We start from the raw sequence: 19070 nt of genomic DNA on the forward strand, positions 1-19070 counted from the left end.
GATTTAAATAGTCAGGACACACCTCTGGATGGACTAAGTTTAAAAGGTACAGTTGGATGGCAATGATGCTATCGATTAAACCTGGATCAGATCTGAGTTTCCAGGCTGAGTCGAACTTACAGTTTTAAGTTTTTTTTTTTTCGTTGTTTTTGTTGTCTAAATTGTCGGGATTTCTTCATTTCGATTCGGCGGTTGAGATCATCTTTGGACAGCAATTTATCAACACTTTGTAGGGAGCATAATTAAAAAAAGAATTGCATATAGAGAGATTAACATATGGTTAATCCAACACATGGGACTCAAGGATGGTCGTAAGCTAAGCACACAAGGAACAACATGGATGGTCGTAGGGGTGTTAACTGGACTGGCCAGGTTGGTTTAGCCAAAACCAAAATTCAGTCTAATTGTGAATCCTTGTGTTTTGAGTTTTTTTTTTTTTTTTTTTTTTCCTTTTTTGTGAACAAATTATGCATTGACTTGTTGTTTAACAATTGATGCTAAACCCAAGTCTGATTGAAAACTTTAAAATCTAGTTCAATTTAAGCCGTGCTTAAATTGGACTTGTTGCGGCCAATCGCCTCCGTGGTCGCCCGATCGCCGGGGAACGCACACCTGCAAAAACGAGAAGTCCGCACTGACCGGAGTCGGCTCCGGCGGGGACCCTCCGACGGTCAAGTCAGAGAGGTGACTGGGCAACAGTGAAATGAAGACAGAGAGCTCGATCGAGAGAGAGAGGGAGGGGGAGGAGGAGCAAGCCTGTGGTTTCGAAGTCGAGAAGTGGGAGCGATGGAGCGGATCCCTTGCACTGTTGCCTTCCCCGGTTTATATAGGGGAGCACGGTATGGCGCCGTCATTAATGGCGCAGACAAGTGAAGAACTGTCAACTCACTGTAGACTGTCAGAGTCGCCGTGAAAGTGTCATGTCGCCGTGTGGCCGTCAAATCACCAGGGTTGACAAAGCTCCCGACGGGACAATGCCCCTAGATAGCCGTGCCGCATATCGCTGTCAGAGCTGACAAGGTCTGGCGGCTGTACGGCGATTGGAGGAGTCGTCCGACCCTAAGTCGGTGGCCAGCTGAGTGACGTCGGACCCCTCCGATGGTCGGGGAGTCTTACATGAGTCGGCAATCAGACCTCTGGGCTCAGTCGGTCGGAAAAGGTGTGTCCGACATATCCTCAGTCGGTCGTGAGCCGATAATTAGCCGGTGATGGCATCCGTCAGTCGGTCGCTCCGACCGCCAATCGGTCGGTCCGACCGTCGGTCAGTCGGTCGGGCCGTCAGTCGGTGGCTCCGACCGCCAATCGATCGGTCCGGTCGTCGGTCAGTCGGTCGGGCCGCCAGTCGGTGGGGCCGTCAGTCGGTCGGTCGGGCCGTCGGTCGGTCGGTCCTTCCGACAGTCGGTCGGTCGGTCGGTGGGTATCCCCCAACAGTTGCCCCCCTCCACTCCTAAGTCGGATGGTGAGCTGGCCGATGCTCTTACTCAGGCAGCAATCCTAGGCGACTAGGAGTGGGGTTGTCGTATGCACAGATCCGACCGTACCGCCGGCTGATCCGATGTCAAATGCCTCATAAATGTCAAGCGATCTGGACGTCTAGTCGGTGTCAGAAGTCACATCGACGTCAGGTGTCAGACGTCGCATCTTGTCGTCGTCAGACGTTACGTCGGTGTCAGAAGATCGGGCGCCGGACGATACGGCGTCAGACGACGGGATATCCGACGTCGATCGTGGGAGTGTGGGGCACTGTCAGGCGTCCCATCGGGAACGCGAATCGGTGCGGGCGCATAAATGCGGAACCGCATCCGTGCGTGCCGCATGTCGAAGGTGGTTGGCCGGCGCCCTCCGCATTTAATATGGGCGGTGCGGCCGCCCTGGGACGGGGCGCGCCGAATCCTCAGCCACCCGGAGGCCGCCACGCGTCGCGCATCCATGGAGCTTCGGTCGGCGCGGAGTCATCTTGGCCGTCGGTCGGGCCTATATATATAGGACCCCTCGGACCCAAGACCCCACCACTGCCATTTTGCTGCTGAAACTCTGTCCGGGCGATTTCTCAGTCGTCGCGGACAGAGCTTTCTTGCTTCCAGAAGAGCTCCTCCGGTTCGTGGTTTCCTCTTCGTCCTCCTCACCTTCTTCTTCTCCTCCGTTTCTTCTTCTTCTCCGTTTCTTCCTCCTTCGGTTCCGGTGCAATGGCCAGGAATCCGACTCAGGGAGCTCGGTCGGGGAACCCGACTGACGACTCCCGCTCGACTCCGAAAGATGAGGCTTCCTCGCTTTCGGGGCCGAATGTTGATCGGCTTCGGGAGCAATACTGCATCCCGGAGCAGTTTCAACTGTCCGCTCCAGGGGCCAGCGGTCGGGTTAACAGCCCTCCGCCAGGTCAGCTGGCGCTTTATATCGAGGACCTCTGCGCAGGTCTCCGGCTCCCGATTCCGGAGTTCGTCCGAAATCTTCTGAACTATTACGGACTCTGTCCGGCGCAACTAGCGCCGAACTCAGTCCATCTCATCATTAGTTTTGCTTTGTTGTGTCAGCTTTTGCCGACCAACCCTCGCATTTCTCTCTTCCGGGCCTTCTTTGTGCTCCGACCCCACCCTAAAGCCCGAGAGTGGTGGCTCTTCAACCCCCGGAAGGGTTTTTCCTTCATCACCGATCTTCCATCGTCCATTCATGGGTGGAAGAACCAATTCTTCTTTGTTTCTTCTCCATCTTCCTGAGGCTTTCCTTCTCACTGGGGCGTGCCCCGAACCGAAGCCAATGACAATAGTCGGGTGGAAGCGGACGACCGGGAGGACTTCCACCGACTAAAAGATATGTCGGTCCCGAAGCAGAGGGAGCTTGTTACCGAACAAGCTCTCTATGACGCCGGCTTAAGCTTGGTCCCCCGACTAGATATCGTCCGATTTTTCGGTCTCCTTTTCATCCGACCCTTAGTCCGGTCCTTTAGCTAACACCTTTATCGGTATTGCAGGGACACCTCCAAGAATGCGGCCGACAGACGCGGAGATACGGCAGTTCGCGACGAGGAAGAGGCCAGCGTCGGGGGCCGGACCTTCGCGCCCCCCGAAGAAGCCTGCTCCAGCGGTGCCGGTCATCGAAGCATCGGTGACCGATCAATCCGAGCCCATCATCGCGCTCGCGGCTCCGACGACGCGTTCGGAGGAGAGGCCGATGGGTGAAGCGGCCGAAGGAACGTCGGCGGCATCACCGAAGGCGGTGGAGCCGGATGTAGTTCGGGAAACCGAACATCATCCGGCGGTGTCTGTGGCCGCAGCGGGGGGTGCCGGTTCTACTTCGAGCATCCCCTCGCTGCCGGTCCCGTCGGTCGGGGCAGCTGATCGAGGGAAAGCCCCGATGGAGCCCGCGGACGAGACAAGGTCGGGGAGCCGATCTGTGCCGCCCAGCGCATAGTTCCCTGAAGGCGCGTCGGCGTTGGCCGACCACAACCTGGCGAGGAGGTTGTGCCAAGGGATTCTTCTTCCGACCGACGTTGAGTCGCTGAGATCTCGGCAGGTAACCGAGATGCTGTCCAGGTTCTATCCTACTATGGTCGAGGTAAGCTTCGCATCACCTTCTCTTTTCCTTAGAAATTTTTCTTGTTATGTGATCCTAACGAAGCATTTCCAATCGGCAGCTGATCTATACAATGTCGGAATTGGAGGTCGGGTACCGGAGGTTCGGCAATGTCCGGGCCGCTTATAAGGAGAGGTCGGTGGCGGCCGAAGCCGAGAGGGCGATGTTGGCCGACCACCTTCAGCAATCGGCCGATCGGGAGGCCAAGTTAGTAGACGAGGTCTCCCGGCTTGGGTCCGAGCTTAGGTCGGCCAAGAAGGAGGCCAGACATAAGGGTCGGGCCGTGCGTCGTCTTCAGCACGAATGGGACGACGCCACCGCCGAACTCCAAAGAGAGTGCGAGCAGCTTCGGGTGAGCCTGGAGAAGCTCGCCAAGGCCGAGGAGGAACTTTCGATCGCCCAAGCCGACGCCGACATAGCAAAGGCGGAGGCAGAGTCGGCGAAGGAAGCGCTCGGCCGGGCGGAGGAAGAGGCAAGGTCGGCGCGGGAGTCGGCCGACCGGGCGGTTGAAGACTTCAGGGTCTCCGACCAATATCGGGAGGAGATGCTCGAGTCGGGTTTCGCCTCGTACCGGGTGGCGTACGAGGATGGTCGGGAGGCAGTCCGGGCCTTGTATCCGGAGCTCGACCTTAGCAGCATCATCCCACCGGGGGCCGAGGAGGAAGCCACCGAGGAGATGGCCGACCAGCCGTCGGGAGGCGTAGCTGCTGCGGAGGAAGTCGTCCCGGAGGAAGCGGCGCCGACTGCCAGTCCCCCACCGACCGAAGGACCGGCTTCAGCCGTCGACCCGACCCCGCTTGTGGCTGACACACCTGTCATCCCCGATCTCCCATCGTCGAGGAGATCGACTCAGATGGGTGATCGGGTCATACCGACTCCTTTGCTTTTTCTGTTCTTTTGGAAATATATGTAATCGGGCTTCGACCCGACTTCGTACATTTTAAATGAAAATTTTGAATGAAAGTTTCTTCTACTTTCCCTTTGTCTCCTACCCAATGTATAGTTGAATGCCTTAGTGGGTCATTAACTTGTGTAAGTCGCTAACTCACATAAGTCGGTAGGACGTTCGGCAACTCATGCCGCTATGAAGGAAGGGTAGGTCCCGACTCTGGGTCGGCTTCTGATAGTCGAGCTCATCAGTCGGGCACGTCTTGTTGAGTCGGGAGCCGACCGAACCTGGCAAAGGTTCGGTAGTCGGGCTTCCATAGACACGTTCAGTCGAATGTCGCCCGGCGCAGTGTCGGGGGAACGACAATAAGTCGGATCCCCATGCTCTTGCGTCGGGTACTTGTTCTGTATCTTTCGACATACGGTAGCAAGCCGAATATCGTCCAGCCGGTCGTAGGTCGGTCGGCAAGTCGTGGATGCGACTAAGGTCGCGTTATGCGATAGACGGTGGTAAGCCGAATATCCCTCGACCGGCCGTAGCCTGGTCGGAAGTCGCGACGTCAGTCGCGTAGGCTTTTCGCCTCTCTTTGGTCGGGGCCCGATCAGCTTGTCAGCCGATGGTTTGGCCCGAAAGTTCGACCGTAGAAGGAATGTCAACTCCCATCCATGAGGGTGCATCGGTCCTTGTAAGGGTCCGACGCATCGTCGAAGGAGTGTTAACTCCCGCCAATAAGAGTTCATCGATCCTTGTAAGGGTCCGATGGATCACCAACGATAAGGCCGTTGGTTCCCGGAGGACACTAAGTCCATATCGTCACGTCGGGGCTTGACCTTGATGAGCACCGATCATTAGTCGAAGAGTTAAAACTCCAAACTTTCAAACTGAATTTGTATTCCGACTATTGAATTACAAAGTTCACTGGTAATACAGCTTCAAGTTGTCGGCGTTCCAAGTTCGGGGAATGGACTTCCCCTCAAGGGTCTCCAGTCGGTAGGCTCTCGGACCGTAGGTGTCTGCTACCTTGTAGGGTCCTTCCCAATTGGGGGCCAGCTTCCCTTGGCCCAAGGGCTTCGACACTTCTGCCTTCCTCAAGACCAAGTCGCCAGGCCTGAAAAGCTTCGGTCTGACCTTGGCGTTGTAATACCGAGCGACCCTCTGTCGGTACGAAGCCATGCGAATTTGGGCCTCGTCTCGTAGTTCGGAGAGGAGGTCTAGATCGGCCCTCCGACTCTCGGAGTTGTCCGGCTCTTGGTACCGCTCGACCCTCAAAGATGGCAGGCCAATCTCGAGCGGGGTCATGGCCTCCGTTCCATAGGCCAAACTGAAAGGCGACTCCCCGGTCGGAACGCGGGGGGTCGTTCGGTAAGCCCACAGAACGGAGCCCAGCTCATCGACCCAGAGACCTTTGGCTTCGTTTAGTCGGGTATTGAGTCCGTGGAGTAAGGTTCGGTTGGTCACCTCGACCTCGCCGTTGGACTGGGGGTGCCCGACTGAAGTCAGTCGGTGCCTAATGTGGAACCTGGCGCAGAAGTCTCTGAAGTCCTGATTATCGAATTGCCGTCTGTTGTCGGTGATGATGGTGTGCGGCAATTCGAACCTGAAGATGATGGATTTCTGGATAAAGTCCTCCATCTTCCGCTCGGTGATCTGCGCCAATGGTTCGGCCTCCACCCACTTGGTGAAGTAGTCGATGGCGACCACGATGAACTTCCTCTGGCCCGACGCTGGTGGAAAAGGACCGAGAATGTCGACCCCCCACTGGGCGAAGGGCCACGGAGCGACAATAGGGGCAATTTGGTTGGCCGGTTGGTGTTGAATATTTGCATACCTTTGACATGGCTCGCACCTCCGGACCAACTCGGCTGCATCCCTCTTCATGGTAGGCCAGTAATAACCCTGTCGCAGGACCTTGTAGGCCAGGGACTTGCCCCCCAAGTGGTTCCCGCAAATTCCTTCGTAAATCTTTCGGAGAGCATAGTCGGCGTCGGTCGGTCCCAAACACCTAAGCAGGGGAAGGGAGAACGACCTCTTGTAGAGTCGGCCGTCCATGATGACATATTGTGAGGCCGACGATCGGAGTCGCTTGGCCTCCGCAGGATCTTCGGGACTGATCCCGTCGGTCAGGTATCGGACGATCGGGTCCATCCAACTTGGTTCGAACGTTAGCTGCTGTACTTCTTCGACCCGATCGATGCTCGGCTGCTCGAGGTTCTCCACGAACGTCCGACCCAAAGAGTCGTAGGCCGACGTCACCAATCTGGAGAGTGCGTCGGCACGGGCGTTCTCCGACCTAGGGATGTGAAAAATTTCAAAATACTTGAGGCGTGCCACGAGGTCCTTCACTTTCTGAAGGTACCTGACCATGGTCGGATCTCGCGCCTCGAATTCGCCCTTGACCTGTCCTACGATCAGCTGAGAGTCGGAGAATGCCCGAAGGCCGTCGACGCCCAGCTCCTTCGCCATCCTTAAGCCAGCGAGGAGTGCCTCGTATTCGGCTTGGTTGTTGGAGGCCTTGAAATCGAACCGGAGGGCGTACTCGATGACCACCCCATCCAAATTCGTGAGCAGGAGCCCGGCCCCGCTTCCCTGAGCGTTTGAGGCTCCGTCGATGTGGAGTACCCAGGTGGAGATCGGGTCTGGCTCAGAGACCGCATCTCATCTTGGGTCTTCAGCTCCCGACCCTTGGTCGGTTGTCGGGCATTCGGCGATGAAATCGGCCAAGACCTGAGCTTTCAGGGCAGGCCTTGGTCGGTACTGAATGTCGAACTCGCTGAGCTTCATCGCCCACTTCACGAGTCGTCCAGATGTGTCGGGTCAGCGCAGTATCGCCCTCAGGGGCTAGTTGGTGAGCACCACTATGGCGTGGGCCTGAAAGTATGGACGGAGTCGTTGCGCGGAGACGGTCAGGGCAAAAATCATCTTTTCCATCTCCAAGTATCTGGCCTCTGCGCTGTGGAGCACCTTGCTGGTGTAGTAGATAGGCTGATGGGTTCGGCACTCGTTTTCTCGGACGAGCACCGAACTGATCGCCTCAGAAGATGTGGCCAAGTAGAGATACAGGGTTTCCCCGTCCTGCAGCTTTACGAGCAGCGGTGGGGAAGCCAAGTACCTCTTCAGGTCTGTTGGCACTCATCCGACCAAGAAAATCCATTTGCGTGACGCAAAGTTTTGAAAAATGGGAGGCACCTTTCAGCTGATCGAGAAATAAATCGGCTAAGGGCGACGATTTTTTCATTCAGCTGTTGGATCTCCTTCTTGGTGTTCGGATGACGCATGTCGAGGATTGCCTTTATCTTCTCAGGGTTGGCCTCAATCCCTCTTTGAGAAACGAAAAATCCGAAGAACTTCCCTGAGGTCACCCCAAAAGCACACTTGGTCGGGTTGAGCTTCATTCGATGTCGTCGAAGGGTGTGGAAGGTCTCCTCGAGATCCTGAACATGGTCCGGGATCTGCGTGCTTTTCACCAGCATGTCGTCCACGTATACTTCCATGTTGCGCCCGATCTGGTCTTTGAAGACCTTATTGACAAGTCGCTGGTAGGTGGCGCCGGCGTTCTTCAGTCCGAAGGGCATCACCCGATAACAGTAGAGGCCCTTGGGAGTCACGAACGCGGTGTGCTCCTCGTCTTCAGGCACCATCCGGATCTGGTTGTATCCGGCGAAGGCGTCCATGAAGCTGAGCAGTCGAAATCTGGACGTCGCATCTACCAGCTGGTCGATCTTGGGAAGCGGAAAGCTATCTTTTGGGCAGGCTCGGTTGAGGTCGGTGTAGTCGATGCAGATCCTCCACTTCCCGTTGGTTTTTTTGACCATGACTACATTGGCGAGCCAATCGGGATACGTGGATTCTCGGATGAAGCCTGCTTCGAGTAGCTTGTCCACTTCTTCGTCGATGGCCCTCTGCCTTTCTGGAGCGAAGGACCTTTTCTTCTGCCTTACCGGTCTCATCGTCGGGTCGATGTTGAGTCGGTGGGTTATGGTTTCTGGGGGGATGCCCGACATATCTGCTGCCGACCAAGCAAATATGTCGGCATTGGCCGTCAGCAGCTCCGTCAGTCGGCGTCGTTCGGTGTCGGGCAGTTGGGACCCGACCCAAACTTTCCTGTCGGGATTTTCTCCTATCGGGATCGCCTCGAGCTGCTCGGCCGGCGAATCTCGTTCTTCCTCCTCCCGTTGGTCCAGCTTGTCGATTGTCAGAGAACCCCTCGACTCGTCGCTTTGAGCGGAGATTTGGAAGCATCGTCGAGCGAGCTGTTGATCTCCGCGCATCTCCCCGATTCCGCTTTTGGTCGGGAACCGAACAAGGAGATGGTACGTCGAGACGATTGCCCTGAGGGCGTTCAATCCGGGCCGTCCGAGTATGGCGTTGTAGGCCGATGGAACTTGGACGACCGCGAAAGTTAAGTGGATCGTGCTTTGCCGTGGTTCGGTGCCGACCGTCACGGGCAGGGTGATTTCTCCCTCTGTCGTGACGGCGTCTCCGGCAAAGCCGATCAAGGGCATGGAGACCCTCTTAAGTCGGTCAATTGACAGTTGCATTCGGGAGAAGGTCGAGTAAAACAAAATATTTGTCGAACTTCCATTATCAACAAAAATTCGTTTTACATCATAATTGACTATTGTTGCCGACACAACAACAGCATCGTCGTGGGGAGTTTGGATGCCCCGAGCGTCGTCTTCCGTAAAGGTGATTACGTCATCCGGGCGTGGCTTTTTCGTCGGCTCCCCTCTCGTAGATGTCCCCGGGCCCAGCCGCTTGGAAATCATGTTGATGACTCCGGCCGTCGGCTGATTGTTCGCCGCTTCTTCAGTCGGTTGGGGTCGTCGATCGGCAATTGGTTGGGTCGGCGGACCCTTCCGAAATTTATCGAGATACCCCCGACGGATGAGAGCTTCGATCTCATCCTTCAGCTGGATGCACCGCTCGGTGTCGCGGCCGTGGCTTCGATGAAATCGGCAGTACTTCCGACGGTCGAGGCCTTTTGCCTTCAGAGGCGGAGGCCGTCGTAGGTATTCCTCCCCCTCGATCTCCATTAGGATCTGCGCACGAGGAGCGGAGAAAGGAGTGTAGGAGTCATACCTGGGGCGTGCCGGCCTCGGAGTCTGTTGCCGGGGTGACTTTTGGATTCGTCGGGGTGGCGAGACCCGACTATCGGTCGGGGGCCTGCTTGGTTCGGCGGGCTCCCGACCTTTTCTCCGCTTCTCTTTCGGGCCTCTGGGCTCGGCCAAGCGTCGGTCGGACGCTCCTTCATCCGCACGCATGTACTTGTATGCGCGCTCCAGTAGCTTGGCATATGTCCAGGGGAGGGTCTTGTCCAGAGAATAGGTGAATCGGGACGCCCTCAGGCCCCGCTTCATGGCTGAGACAGCCATGTCTTCGTTGAGGTCCCGGACCTCAAGCGTGGCCGCGTTGAATCGCGCCACGAAGTGTCGGAGCGTCTCATTCTCCCCTTGCTTGAGAGAGAAAAGGCTGTCCGACGTTCGCGGCGGCTTTCGGCTGGTGCTGAAATGGGCCACGAACGAGTGCTCGAGCTGCCCGAAGGAGTGGATACTTTTCGATCGGAGATCGGAGTACCAGGCCCTGGTAGCCTTGCGGAGTGTGGCGGGGAAGCCGATGCAAAAAAGAGCGTCGGTTGCCCCTTGGATCATCATGAGAGCTTTATAGCTCTCGAGGTGGTCGACTGGATCGGTGGAGCCGTCGTATGGCTCCACGTGCGGCATTTTGAACCGACTAGGAATCGGTTCGTCGAGGATCAGTCGGGAGAGAGGTTGGGCGGTCTGGAAGTCGACGTCGTTCGAAGACTTCTGGCCGTCCATCTGCAACTGGGCGAGCCGACGGTCGATTTCCTCGAACCGGCGCTCGTAGTCGTCCGTCCGTCGATGCTGGGAGACCTCGGGAGTGGAGTCTCCGAAAGATTCTGAGAGGGAGGCCGACGGCGTGCGCGGTCGTTTCTCCTTCCTTGCCCGTTCCAACGGGGAAGGGGAGGGCCGCTGGGACCGTCGGTCGTCGCGCCATAGTCGTCCCTCCTCTTCTCCGTGGGAGCGCTGTTGAGGGCGCTCGCACGGAGGCGACGGGGATCGGCGCGGTCGTCGGCGGCTGCTCCTGGAGGGCATCGGACGGGCCGCCGGTTGCTGCTAGAGGCTTTTGACTGCGTCCGTCAGTACGGTCATCTGCCGTACGATGGCCGCGATCTGCGCCTCCGTGGTCACTGCGGGGCACGGAGAACTGGGCTCCGCCACCGGCGGTGATGGGGGGCCTCTTCCCGGCGGGAAGAGCGCCTCGCCGATCCGGTGATCCTCGATCGTTGAGCTCTTGTCTTTGTCATGCCCTCCCCCCTACCTGGCGCGCCAATCTGTTGCGGCCAATCGCCTCCGTGGTCGCTCGATCGCCGGAGAACGTGCACCTGCAAAAACGAGAAGTCCGCACTGACCGGAGTCGGCTCCGGCGGGGACCCTCCGACGGTCAAGTCAGAGAGGTGACTGGGCAACAGTGAAATGAAGACAGAGGGCTCGATCGAGAGAGAGAGGGAGGGGGAGGAGGAGCAAGCCTGTGGTTTCGAAGTCGAGAAGTGGGAGCGATGAAGCGGATCCCTTGCACTATTGCCTTCCCCGGTTTATATAGGGGAGCACGGTATGGCGCCGTCATTAATGGCGCAGACAAGTGAGAAACTGTCAACTCACTGTAGACTGTCAGAGTCACCGTGAAAGTGTCATGTCGCCGTGTGGCCGTCAAATCATCAGGGTTGACAATGCCCCCGGCGGGACAATGCCCCTAGATAGCCGTGCCGCATATCGCTGTCAGAGCTGACAAGGTCTGGCGGCTGTACGGCGATTGGAGGAGTCGTCCGACCCTAAGTCGGTGGCCAGCTGAGTGGCGTCGGGCCCCTCCGATGGTCGGGAAATCTTACATGAGTCGGCAATCAGACCTCTGGGCTCAGTCGGTCGAAAAAGGTGTGTCCGACATATCCTCAGTCGGTCGTGAGCCGATAATTAGCCGGTGATGGCATCCGTCAGTCGGTCGCTCCGACCGCCAATCGGTCGGTCCGACCGTCGGTCAGTCGGTCGGGCCGTCAGTCGGTGGCTCCGACCGCCAATCGGTCGGTCCGGTCGTCGGTCAGTCGGTCGGGCCGCCAGTCGGTGGGGCCGTCAGTCGATCGGTCGGGCCGTCGGTCGGTCGGTCCTTCCGGCAGTCGATCGATCGGTCGGTGGGTATCCCCCAACAGGACTCAAGCCAAATGACTCGAAACAATTTTTTCATAGATGCGTACTCTTTTGATTGCTATACTTACTCATCCACTCTCTTAGATATGCATGAAGTACATAACTATATTTTCAAAGATTTTCCTACTAAATGGTAGACATCAAGTCGGACGTCTCATGTGAATTTGCTTCATATAAAAATGGTAGAAAATCAGCTATTTGTTTGAAAATAGTTGAGGTCCACCAATTTATTACATAACTATTGAATTATGGAGTCTCGAAGTGATCTTTTATGAAAGAAGAGCACGGAAACAATCTTCAACAGAAGTCTAAGTTAGATTCGCAAACAAAAGTTTTAGAAGAGCACAGCACGAAATTAGTTTAAGAACTTATTTTTTTGAAAAAATAAATTAGTTTGAAAATTAAGTTGCTTAGACTTTAAAAGTACGGTAGTTAAGGTGGAGTTCACCCAAATTCTTTCTTTTCATAGTCATGGACTCACAAACTAAAATTTAAACTGTTAGGAGAAGCACCGCCCAGGCTAATAAATCCATATTACACTTTTTTTATTAGTTAATGTGAGGCTACGATAATCTCTCCTATTCAATCTCCTGATGGCCTCGTCACTGTTAGCTCCCCGAGAGAGAAGGGCCACTTATGACCTGGTCCCTACTCAATCCTAATAAATCCTCCATGATTTTAGTAACTCTCCATAAGAGGTCCATATAATTAATAAAGATTGTAATGCACTATGAAGCTGACTGACTCACACCATAAAAACTTAAGCTGTTGGGAGGAGGACTAGCTTAAGTTAATAAATTCATATGACACCTTTTTTATTAATTAATATAGGACTAGGACATCATGCTGAAATATCAAATTGGAAATATTGTATTGAATAGGCTACATTCAGTAGATTCAATGCAGCCATAGTTACATCTATAATATAGTTTTCCAACCTTGCTAGCTAAAAGTGTATGCCAATCTCATCAAATTATGAACATAAAACATCCAATCAAGTGAAGAAAACCTGCCGCCAAAATGGAGATTAATGTAATATTTCCTGGCATCTTTCCTCCATCCTTCCTCAAAAACATGGCCTCATAGATAGGCAAGCAGTTGGCCGCGACAAATCCAGATAAGAACAACTGCACCAACATTTCATTGAAAACCTCCTCAATTCTCATAGCTCTTGCAATCCCCATGACAAAGGAACTCAGGTTTACGACGGCCGATGTACCCAAAATCATAAAGAATGGCGATGCTACGCCAAAATCAAGCATTCCCTTGTCATATCGCTCGCTTTGCTCCTCTTCCATCACTTTGCTGGTTACATTAAACCTTGGAGTGGATATGCCAACATGATTAAGTGCAAATTGGATAGTTCCAAAGAGACAAGATGTGAGACCTCTAGCCATCCATATTCTTTGATCATTCCACCACCTATGAATTGTTCCCTTGGATCTGAGGAAATCCATAAGGTCTGTAAGATAGGCAGCCAAGAAGAGGTAGGCATACAGATAGAACCATGGGTCAGAAACCTGCAATGCAAAGAAAACATGTCAGAAACCTGCAATGCAAGTAAAACATGTCAAGAAAATAGTTCTCTTCGCCAACTTTTCGTCATATTGGTTTGCATTGAAGGGAGAGGACTATGAGGATGCAACGAGAATGACCATACAAAAGATCCTTCTCTGGCTACCAAATAGATTGATCAGGAAGAACAGAAAAGATTAAATTTCTTACCCATGGAGAACATTCATCGATCTTTGAACAATGAATAGAGAGAGGGGAAAACGAGAGGAGATATTTCGTTAGATTCTTTTTTTATTTTAAATAGCTATGTAAATAGTTTTTCAGTTTTCAAAAATTAGTTAAAGATGTATTTTGACTGGTTATTTTAGAGATTTTTTTTTTCAAGTTTTCTCTTTGCTTGTGTGCATGTGTATGCGTTTCCGTCTTTACTGGAGATGGAAAGAGGAGAATACCTCGGGGAACAAACGCTTTCGATAGATGAGAGCCAATGGTGGGAGAAAAGCATAGATTGTGAGGGGAATGCACCATAATCCCCAGTAAGCATAATGTGCGTAGCACAAGCCCACAGGCAAGGAAGCGTTCCTGATTCCAAAAGTGAGGGGATTGTGCTTTGAGATGGCCACCTCTAAGTTCCCAATGCACCATCTCTTGATTTGGCCGAGGGCATCATCTAAGTTCTTCGGTGCTTCGCCTACGAACGCCGGCCTCTCAGGATCGCAAAATATAGACTTCCAACCTTCACAATGTAGGCGATAGCCTGTGTGGAAGTCTTCGACAAGCGACCCATAACGAAATCCAATCTGCACAAGTTTGTAACACTAATTACCACAAGGATATATCACATAATAAGTCTATAAACATAACATCGGGCTTGGTCAGATTTCATTCCCATTTGTGTTTCTCTATAATTCTGACATGAAATCATTATTGATCCATTATAACGGAGTAAATGAACCATAGTTGTTATGGGGCTGGGGCTATATCTATCGTGCAAAAGAATGATTGACGACATCCATTAGAATGCGACCTGCACAGCTCTCAAAGCAATTATTATTATACGACCCAATGGTGGATTTGCATGAAAGATACAACCGCTATCAATTGTTATTTATCCCATTGTCTTAAAGTAGACTAATTAGGAATGAAACAATGCCACGGAGAAATAATGGAACCGGATGAACATTGAAATTAAAATAGTAGTTATACTATGACAATCGTAGCAGGTTAACTACCAAATTAAAGTTGTTATTTAGATTTTCGTTATACCTCTTGACTTATATGATGTTATATAACGACAACTATATATCCGAAATTATAATTCCCATTACCAGCATTAGAACAATGCTATATAATATTATTCTACGACTTACCGTGGAACCCCATTTTGTGCCAACCTCGTAGTTGCAACTGGCCACTTCATGAGCCCGTTTCAGCACCGAGTCCAAACGCAACGAACCACAAGCCCTCGGCTCGCTCTCGTCGTGCGAGCCCAATGGGGCCAGGGGTGAGGAGTGGCTGCCACGCAAGGCTTGCCTGTTAAAGAAACAATTTGAGCCCATGTTGTCGGGCCCACTGAACCCATCCAATCCTCGTGAGTTGATTCGAAACTGGCGCTTTAGCTCGCCCCCGTAGATGTCGTTCTTGTTGAGTCCCTGGAAGTGCTGCGGAAACTGGACGTAGGCTAGGTTGGAAGCCATGGCTGGGTCCAAAAGATAGCACAGAGCTCGGAGAGGAGATTGGGGGTCATTGGAGTACATGTCACAGTCCAAAGTGAGGACCACCGGGGCATTGGTCATGACGCTGGACACGCGGATCTTTTGATGGAATGAAAACGAGAGGATTAATGGGAATTAAAGAATGGAAGAGAATGCTTCTCCTATTTTTTGTTGCAAAGAGAAGAGGGTCTTTGTGTTTGAAAAAGTTTTGGAGAGATGGATCGATCTTTACCAAGGTATTGAGTGCACCAGCCTTGAAGTGGTGGGGAGAATTGATATTTTTCTCTCTGGAGACGTAGATGAGGTTTGGTAATGCATTGCCCGTGATATCTGTGTCTTTACTGCTTTCCAGCAAAACCTGTTCCACACCAACCATCTTAATATTGGTCAATATACAATAAGAGGCAGACTTCATCCCTCGCTTTAGTCAAGAATAAATATTTTTTTCTCCTTTGTCAAACTAATTAATAAGATATTTCGTATTGGCAAAGAACCTTTGGAGAAAAATTCCCCCTTTTTTCTGCTATATCAGCAGATCACCTTTTTTTTTTCCCTTTACTTTTCTTCCAGAGACAACTATTTACTCCAGGAAGAGGGCTTCTGATGTAATTTATCATCCATTTACCTCAACGTTAATTAAATGTCAAAATTGAGTTTTTTTTTTTTCTTTTTTTTGAGAATATATATAGTTTGTTGTTTGTTTTGGCAAATGAATATATAGGGATACAAGTTTCGACAAACCCATTTTGTGGTTAGTAGCATTTGTGACGAGAGAGATTTTGTGTTGGGATAAAAAGAAAAATAGAGAAAAAAGAAGCAAGGATTTATGACTCTATAAGTAGACCAAAAATAAGTAGTTAGTTGATGATGAACAATTTGATGGAAGTAGTGAATACCTGAATTATTGATGGGTGATCATGGCAGGTAAATCCCTTCCATTTCTTGAAAATCTCTGTTTCTTTAGGAGTGGCAATTAAATCATTGCCAGTGACATAGCCTCTTTGCAGTGCACCCTCCACCTTCTCTTTCATGGCTCGATACATCAACTAGAAGGGTAGGAAACAAAAATTATGTAAGAGAAATATTTAATTGAAAGGTATAATGTAATGATATATAGTTATATATCCTACAAAAAAAAAATGGGTGATGCTAGTATACAAAAATAAAATAATTAATTTTAAATCACTCATTTCTAGTATGGATAAATATGTAGGGAAAATATATATATATATATATATATTCGATTAATCTGTGAGAAGAAAAAAAATTATAAAATTTTTTTCTGTCCCATGGGATTCAAGCTGAGAAGGTGTTGGATTAACAAGGACTATAGTTAAATAAGATGTTTAATTTTAGCATCTCGAGAATGAAATAATTAATACAAAATACATTTTTGTTATGTACAAATAGAATTGACAAAATATGATCCGATCCGTCAATCCGATTCGTATTCAACCTGTTATAAATAGATTTGGATTTAGGCTAAACGGATTTGGACCATAAACAAATCGATCTGTTTAACCCATTTAATAATTGAATCGGATTTGGATTTTAGATATCTGATCTATTTAGTCCGTTTAGCCATTTAATATCTAAATCAAGTTGAATCAGATAATCTATTTAACTTGTTTAACATGTTTAATCTATTTCTGACCCATTTAATCCGATCTATTTAACCTCTTTAACCCATTTAAGATCCGTTCAACCTGTTTAAAACCTATTTAATTTGTTTCTGACCCATTTAATCCGATTTGTTTAATCTGTTTAATTCGTTTAACTTGTTTAATCCGTTTAATTTAATTTGATCTATTTAATAAATAAGTTAAACAGATCAGGTTGGATCGGATTATCTGTTTAATAAACAAGTCAGATTCATGTTTAAATTTTTTATCTGTTTAATAAATAGATCGAATTTGGATTGATAATTTTTTGATCCGATTCATTTATGATTTAATTTATTTATGATCCAACCTGACTCGATTGTCATTCCTATGTACAATCATCGTAATAGGCTTAATCAAGCTGATACCGAGTTAGGAATCATAAGGATGGTGCTCCCCTCTTCCGTGCACGCGCTCACTTGTCCGCATATCACACTGTTTAAATCCCCAGTTAATCCGGCCACCTTACATATAAACAACTATGCTCTCTCTTTCTTGATACTTGCATTAGAATTTTATATTCTGTCCATGTTGACAGCCGCGTTTGTCCTCGCCCCTCCGTTACCATCCTTCACTGGCACGTGTTTGACATCGAGCCAAGAAAAATCTACGCCTTGACACAACATTGCATTAATTTGGACAATGATGTGCTTCAAGATGATTTGTTGCGACTGTAAATTAAATGACTGAATCCAGCTGCTGCAACCGGTGAGAACCATTGACGAAATCAAAAATGGCGCTTTCAGGTTGTCCCATCAAACCCAACTTGATGACTATTATTGCTCGGGACAAAATTGCTGCCCTGGAGATGGAAGAGCCAAGCATCTCACCATACCATCAAATCTCTTTCCAACATTGGCACCATAGCAAGGATCACTTATGTGGTTTCTTGAAGGGACCAGTCAGACAGATTTTTCTGGATATCAAACCTATCCGAATCCTTATAGGATTTAGTACCTGAATCCTAATAAAATCCATTTAGCATAATTTATTTTAATAAAATTTGGAATGAATTTAAGATTTAAAATCCTGAATCTTAATAGGATTTGAATTTTGAATCCTAATAAGACCCATTTAGCATATCCTAACAGCATTTGGAATGTATTTTTTCTTCTAAACAACCAAATAGACCAGAAACTCAAATGAATTTAAAATAAGAACCTATTGCCAGGTATTCTTCCTTCACTGAACTTGTCATGCAAAGTGTTGACTTAATTTAAGTAGAGGACTATGTTAACAGTAAATTAAGAAAACCTTTGTTCCTAAACTGCGTCACCAGACCGGAGCTGCGCAGTTGTTGAATAGAATAGATTTTACCGATATTTTTTTGTCACTGTAGATATCCCAGTGTATTCTGAATCCACCATGAATGATAAATCTCCATTAATAAAACTCCAAGTGGAGACAGAGCGTGCCTAAGACGTCTCAAAACTCGTATTCTTCATACCATCCTATATCTCAATAATATAATAAACTGATGGTCCTTGTTGTCAATCAAATATTTGACTTTGCGGACTCTTTCATGGAAAGATTCCCTTATCTTGTTGTTATCTTTCTTCATGGAAATCTTGAACTCATGTCCTGGGTTCTCATCCTTTATCTCAAAAACGCCAAAAAACAAAGCTATAACCTTTTTACTAAAATATGAAACTTGCTATAGTTACTGCCAAAACATGGAAACTTTATCCTTTTTTTTACTTCTATTTATCTAATATTTATTTACTTGAGGAAGGGAGGAGACCCGATTGGTATTTGAAATTATCAGCAGTGCAGAAACTAAATATATAATTAATACACCATAAAGGAGAGAGTTGTTTACCTTCATCTTGTCAGAGTTCCCACCAATACTGGAGCTGAAGTAGACCTCAGGAGACCTCTCCTTAAGCCCGTTCTCCCTGCAGAATGGCAACCAGTACCTGGCGAACATGGCCGCCTCCACGAACGCAAAGAGAGTCACCTCCGAGCCCCCATCATCGGAGACATAGACCGAAAGCCTATCGGTCGGATAGTCGAAGGCCATCACCGACAAAGCTGTGCTCACGACGCTCATGGGTGGTTCCTTGTGTGGGTCTGCAGTGCATATAAACACATCTAGCGCCGGCAAGTTCTTCCGGGCCACCATGTCGATGAGGCTGTCCGGGAATTCCCGGCGGCGGACCGAGCGCCACCGAAATGGCTGGCCTAGGCCCCACATGAAGGCAAGGACAAGATCGGCGAGGAGGAGGGGGAGGGGGAGGAAGGAGGGGGAGGCGAGGAAGGTGGTGCAGTGGTGGTAGAGGAGGGCAAGGATGCCAAGGGAGTAGAGGAGAGAGTAGACACGGTTGTAGGGAGCCAAGGGGTCTACTGTGAGAGTGTGGAGGGTGGAGGGTTTGGGCTTGGTGAAAAGGGTCGTCATCTTGGCCTAGCAACGAGGAGGGTGACCTTGGCTTTCCAAAGGCAAGGGAGGGGGCAAGATTCCCTTCAAAGAGAGACAGAGAGAGGGGGAGAGAGAGAGGCTAAT

The 19070-nt window shown here is 50.1% G+C and overlaps 1 protein-coding gene across 1 annotated transcript; it reads right to left on the reverse strand.

Moving 5' to 3' along the window:
• Nucleotides 1-12526: 12526 nt before the first annotated feature.
• Nucleotides 12527-19070, reverse strand: LOC105038182 (cellulose synthase-like protein G3). The gene is made up of 6 exons (XM_010913899.4): nucleotides 18390-19070; nucleotides 15806-15955; nucleotides 15142-15267; nucleotides 14565-15008; nucleotides 13647-13994; nucleotides 12527-13199 (listed from the first exon to the last, which is right to left on the reverse strand). Exons 1-6 carry the CDS (start codon nucleotides 18963-18965, stop codon nucleotides 12648-12650), a joined length of 2196 nt encoding a protein of 731 aa, XP_010912201.1. The 5' UTR covers nucleotides 18966-19070; the 3' UTR covers nucleotides 12527-12647.

The sequence above is a fragment of the Elaeis guineensis genome, chromosome 2, assembly GCF_000442705.2.
Source record: "Elaeis guineensis isolate ETL-2024a chromosome 2, EG11, whole genome shotgun sequence".
NCBI classification, from domain to species: Eukaryota; Viridiplantae; Streptophyta; class Magnoliopsida; order Arecales; family Arecaceae; genus Elaeis; species Elaeis guineensis.